This window comes from Heteronotia binoei, chromosome 15 (assembly GCF_032191835.1).
Source record: "Heteronotia binoei isolate CCM8104 ecotype False Entrance Well chromosome 15, APGP_CSIRO_Hbin_v1, whole genome shotgun sequence".
Taxonomy (NCBI): Eukaryota; Metazoa; Chordata; class Lepidosauria; order Squamata; family Gekkonidae; genus Heteronotia; species Heteronotia binoei.
The window spans coordinates 5,758,978-5,764,977 of NC_083237.1; the positions used below are offsets into that span (position 1 = coordinate 5,758,978).

At 51.6% G+C, this 6,000-nt stretch overlaps 1 protein-coding gene across 1 annotated transcript in view; it reads left to right on the plus strand.

Annotated features, from left to right (window-relative positions):
• Positions 1-4,351: 4,351 nt before the first annotated feature.
• The window catches only part of LOC132584431 (geranylgeranyl transferase type-2 subunit alpha-like), a 46,120-nt gene continuing 44,471 nt past the window's right edge, over positions 4,352-6,000 (plus strand). Inside the window, exons 1-2 of the mRNA XM_060256307.1 lie at positions 4,352-4,473; positions 5,367-5,477. Of these exons, the coding sequence (XP_060112290.1) occupies positions 4,471-4,473; positions 5,367-5,477 (114 nt within the window). The 5' untranslated portion in view covers positions 4,352-4,470. The remainder of the gene's footprint in view (positions 4,474-5,366; positions 5,478-6,000) is intronic.

Consider the following 6,000-nt stretch of genomic DNA (forward strand, 5'->3'; position numbering starts at 1 on the left):
CTCACAGGGTGTCTGTTGTGGGGGGAGAAGATATAGGAGATTGTAAGCCGCTCTGAGTCTCTGATTCAGAGAGAAGGGTGGGATATAAATCTGCAGTCTTCTTCTTCTTCTTCTTCAGCCAGGAAGAAAAGTCTCTTAAGAAGGATTCTGTGCTCCCTGGAAGCTTGATACCACCCACACCCCACTCAAAAACGACACTCTCAGGCCTGAACATTCGTAGCGTTCTCTAGTGCCTTTGACACCTCACAGTTTCCCCTCTGATGTCATGGGCAGCATTGAAGAGAGAGAGATTGTGTGTGTGTGTGTTTTCAGATTCTTTTTCATTGGGCTCATATTTTTACTGGCACTAAAAGTGGAACTCACCCACCAAAAGCAACAATTAGGACCTATTGTTCATGCACAATAACGTCACACTCAGGCACAGTCATACCAAGGAAGGGGATGCTGGATTTGAGGGGAAAAAACCCTGCAGTGTTCTATTTTCTCATTTTCCCTTTTTTTTCCCTTTGAAAAGTGATTCACTGGCACTTAGTATCAATGTTCTTTCAGTGCTATGATTCAGTCGCGGAACACGTTTTTCTTTCTTTCTTTCAAGTATTTATTAGCCACCTTTCTTCCTTATGGAGCTGAAGGCAGCTGGCAATATAAACCAATAAAGTACATAAAAATGCATTAAACTAAAATGTTAAAAATCACAATTAAGGACTTCTTTAACCAAGCGCGGTGCCTTCCTAAGCCAGGTTACGCTCTTCTCGCTGACGTCAACGGATCTAGAAGGGCGTAGCTTTGCTTAGTGGCCCTAAGAAATGCATTAACAGATAAAACGCCTCTGAGCACATGCAGAAAGAATTTAAGGAATCAAAGAGTGAGTTTTCGAGCTGTGGATTGGCTGGAAGTGGAGCACCTTGGGGCTGTGTTTGTGCTGTCTAGGATAGACGCACCTGTTTCCTTAACAGTGTTCTGCTTGTATACTTGGAGATAAAGCAAACATTACTAAGGCCCTATAAACCCTCATCCGAAGAAACAAATCTCTTAACTATTGTCCTCTGTGGAATGCCTAGTGAGATTGTTAAACAGTGAGTAACTTCATTCAGCCTTACGCATAACCTGAGGAGAGTACGCAGGACATTTTCCTTGTTCCGAAATGTCTCCCAAGCACACTCCTCTCTTGCTCTTCATTCTCTGTTCTTGACTTAAGCGAGGGTCTCACCCAGTTGCCAGCCTCCAGGTGAGGTCTGGAGATCTCCCAGAATTAGAACTTGGTCTCTGGGCATCAATTACCATGGAGAAAATGTAGGGTTGTCAATTCCCAGGTGGGGCAGGGGATCCCCCAGTTTGGAGGCCCTCCCCTCGCTTCAGGATCATCAGAAAGGGGGGGGGAGGGAAATGTCTGATAGGCACCCAATTACTCCCTATGAATACCGATTCCCATAGGGTATAATGGGGAATTGATCAGTGGGTATCTGGGGCTCTGGGGGCCTGTTTTTTTTAGATAGAGGTACCAAAGTTTCAGCATAGCATCTAGTCCCTCTCCCCAAAATACCCTCCAAGTTTCAAAAAGATTGGAGTCCAATTCTATGAGCCCCCAAAGAAGGTGCCCCTATCCTTCATTATTTCTAATGGAAGGAAGGCATTTAAAAGGTTTGCGGTTCCTTTAAACGTGATGGCCAGAACTCCATTTGTAGTTCAGTTATACTTGTCGCAACCTTGCTCCTGGCTCCACCCCCAAAGTCTCCTGGCTCCACCCCCAAAGTCCCCAGATATTTCTGGGCAACCCTATCTCCTTGGTCCCCCCCCCCCCCGGCCCATCCTTTACTCATCCCTGCTTTGCTTCAAAGCAGTTTGATGCACAAATTCCTTTTTTTTCCCTGAAAATGTTAATATTAATCACGTGCTTTCAGCTCCAGGTCAGCCACAACCTTCCTCTTAAGGGGGGGGGGGGGGAAGACGCTGCTCCTTTAAGAATGTGGACGTTCTGGCCCTTCCCGGAGGCTTCGGCTCTCTCATTCCCGGTGCTCCAATGGTACGTTCCGCCACCTCCCTTCCTCCCCCCCCCACTCGCTACTCCCCAGGTGGAATCGCCCACAGGCACTCCTCGTTGCTGTCGGAGCCTCTTCGGACGAAACCACTCGGCTCCGGTCGGGCTCATCTCCCATCTCCCCCTCCGGGCTGGTTGGTATCGCCCCCAACAGGGTTTTCCGGAGCCGCCCAGCAGTTCTTCCCGTGGTTTCACCGCACCCCTGCCGCTTATGGAATGGTCTCTTCCTTCGGGAGTCTGATTTCTGCGGAAGAGACCATTTGTCTGTCCAAAGAGGGGTGGCAAGGGAGCTGGGAAATTCAAGAGGAGGTAAAGCGGCATGTCCAAAGCGGCAGGGAAGGAGAGGAGGCTTGGGGATGTTGAGCTCCCGGGCGTTGTTGCGGAGGGGAGGGCTGCGTGTGGCTCGGAGGCAGCAGGGCGCCTGCGTGGCAGGCAAAAGGTCCCAGGTTCAAGCCCACCGCGTCTCCAGTTAGGTGCACAACAGCCCTTCCAAGAGGGCTGCTCTCTTGCTCAATCCCAGAATGCATCTGGCTTGGCCCCAAAAGGGGTACCAATGCCATAGGGTTGTCAGCTCCAGGTTGGGAAATGCCTGGAGGTGGTGGGCGGGAGTAGAACATGGTAGGGGTATGGAATGCCAGCTTCCAGGTGGGACGTGGGGACCCCCCAGAATTACAGCTCATCCCCTGACTGCAGAGATGAGTTCCCCTGGGAGAAAAGGGGTGCTTTGGAGGGGGGACTCTAGGGCACCGTACCCCACTGAGCCAGTTTGGTGCAGTGGTTGCGTGCGCGGACTCTTATCTGGGAGCACCAGGTTTGATTCCCCACTCCTCCACTTGCACCTGCTGGAATGGCCTTGGGTCAGCCAGAGCTCTGGCAGAGGTTGTCCTTGAAAGGGCAGCTGCTGTGAGAGCTCTCTCAGCCTCACCCACCTCACAGGGTGTCTGTTGTGGGGGGAGTAGATATAGGAGATTGTGAGCCGCTCTGAGTGGAGGGCAGAATATAAATCTAATGTCGTCGTCATCTTTTTCTTCCTGTCCTCCCCAGGCTCCATTCCCAAATCTCCAGGAGTTTCCCAACCTACATCTGGTTACCAGGGGTGGCCAAACTGCGGCTTGGTGGCCAAAATGCGGCGCGTGACTCTTTATCACATATTGTGTGGCTCTCAAAGCCCCCATCAGCCAGCTTGGAGAAGGCATTTGTCTCTTTAAATCACTTCTCCAAGCCAAGCCTCCTGGCGTCTTAAAGAATGCATTCAAAGTTAAAGTTGCTTCCCTCCCTCCCTCCCTCCCTTCCTTCCTGTCTTGAGGCTCTCAAACATCTGACATTCATGTCTTGCGGCTCTCATCTGACTTTATTCTATATGGCTCTTACGTTAAGCCAGTCTGTCCCAGGGAGAGTTCAGCAGGGATATGAAGCTGTAGAGTTCACTCTGTGAAAATTTTACCATCTCCAGGAGAACAAATCTCTCGAGTCTGGGGAGCTGGTGTGATTCCGGATCTCCAGGCCTTACCTGGAGGTTGGCAAAGGTAGCCCACCTTTGATGCATAAATAAACTGCCCTGCAGCCATCAGCAAGAGAGGGATAATAACACCGGCCCGTCTTAACAGGGTTAAGCTGTCAGTTCAGCTGAGGTCTGTGCAGGGCAGGGGAATCCAAATCAAACTTGCTTGGCGTGTGGAGCTCACAGAGAGACTAGGCACATTCTCCCAGCCAAGCCTACCTCGCAGGGCTGTTGTCAGGCTGCAGTGAGAGCAGGCGGAGCTCTTGCCCATCATGAACTCTGAAACTTAGGTGCGATCAAAAGGTTTCCAGTACTGCTCTCCCCAGTTGCACTTCGGTGTAGCACAGGGGTGGCCAAACTGTGGCTTTTCTTTCACACATCTTGTGCGGCTCTTGAAGCCCCCACCTCCCTGTCTGCTGGCTTGGAGAAGGCTTTTCTCTCTCTTGAAATCACTTCTCCAAGCTAAGCCAGTTAGCAGCTCGGAGAATGCATTTAAAGTTAAAGTTGCTTTCTTTCCACCCTTCTCTCCTCATCTATTTTTCCTTCCTTCCTGTTCATGTCTTGCGGCACTCGAACCTCTGCCGTTTGTTCTGTGTGGCTCTTACGTTAAGCGAGTTTGCCCCCCCCCCCGGTGTGGCAGATAAAATGCAGGTCTTGGTTGAGAGAGACCCAAGCAAATCCCCATTGAACCAGGGGGTGGGGACCTTTGGGCCAGTCACTTCCCTCTCTCCCCCAACCATCAGTGCTGGGTGGTTTTGAGGAGAAAGCAGTGGGGAGCCGTGCCCGCCATTGGCTTGCTTTCCTGGTAGGAAGGCGAAATCAAAACATGAATAATCAGAGATCTTCCCACAACGCTCCCTTCATCTTTCTTTCCTAGGAGACGTGATTCGTTCATTTGCCCTTTGGGAGTCGTTTTTGCAGTGCTGTCAAAATGGTAAGTCGGGGGGCTTTCCTACTTCCCGCCTACATACCCCTGAGCTAGAGAGTCAGGGTGAGGTAGTGGTTAGAGTGCCCGGCTAGGATCTGGGAGACCCACGTTCAAATCCCCACTCTGCTGTGAAAGCTTGCTGGGTGACTTGGGTGAGAGAACCAGTTTGGTGCAGTGGTGAAGTGCGCGGACTCTTATCTGGGAGAACCAGGTTTGATTCCCCATTCCTCCACTTGCACCCACTGGAATGGCCTTGGGTCAGCCGTAGCTCTGGCAGAGTTGTCTTTGAAAGGGCAGCTGCTGTGAGAGCCCTCTCAGCCCCACCCACCTCACAGGGTGTCTGTTGTGGGGGGAGAAGATATAGGAGATTGTAAGCCACTCTGAGTCTCTGTCCTTGAAAGGGCAGCTGCTGTGAGAGCCCACTCAGCCCCACCCACCTAACAGGGTGTCTGTTGTGGGGGGAGAAGATATAGGAGATTGTAAGTCACTCTGAGTCTCTGTCCTTGAAAGGGCAGCTGCTGTGAGAGCCCACTCAGCCCCACCTACCTCACAGGGTGTCTGTTGTGCAGGGAGGAAGACATGGGAGATTGTAAGCCGCTCTGAGTCTCTGATTCAGAGGGAAGGGCGGGGTATAAATCTGCCAATCTTCTTCTTCAGTCGCATGCTCTCAGCCTGACCTACCTCACGGGGTTGTTGTGAGGAAGAAAAGGAGACTGTTGGAAGCCACTGTGGCTCCCTGTTGGACAGAAAGGTGGGAGTATAAATGAAGTTAATAATAATGACTTCTCCCAGCCACTCTCTGTCCTGGTAGTGTCATTTCTTCCCCCCTGCACATAGACACCGCTCCCAGACAAGAGTCACCCCTACGTGGTTGTTTTCTGCTCTCTTTCCCCTGCCAGCACGGGAGGCTGAAGGTCAAGACGACGGAAGAGCAGGCAGAAGCCAAACGCCTGGAGCGGGAGAAGAAGCTGCACCATTATGTGACGGCCACCAAAGCCATCTTTGAAAAGGTGAGGCTTGGGGGTGGGCAGGAACAGACTCGGGGGGGGGGGGCAAAGTGAGGCCTCAAAGATGTTGCAGTGCATGGGTCAGGGGAGTTGGAAGGAGCCATACGGGCCATCTAGTCCAGGGGTGTCAAACATTAGAGTCCCCCGGAAGGCTCCTATCAGGCCCCTGAGCAACTGGCTGTTGTCTGCTTCCTTCTCCCTCTCTCTTGCTTCCTTCTGCATCACCGCTTAAGAACATAAGAGAAGCCCTGTTTTATCAGGCCAATGGCCCATCTAGCCCAACACTCTGTGTCACATAAGAACATAAGAGAAGCCATGTTGGATCAGGCCACTGGCCCATCCAGTCCAACACTCTGAGTCACATAAGAACATAAGAGAAGCCATGTTGGATCAGGCCAATGGCCCCTCCAGTCCAACACTCTGTGTCACATAAGAGAAGCCATGTTGGATCAGGCCAATGGCCCATCCAGTCCAACATTCTGTGTCCCATAAGAACATAAGAGAAGCCATGTTGGATCAGGCCACT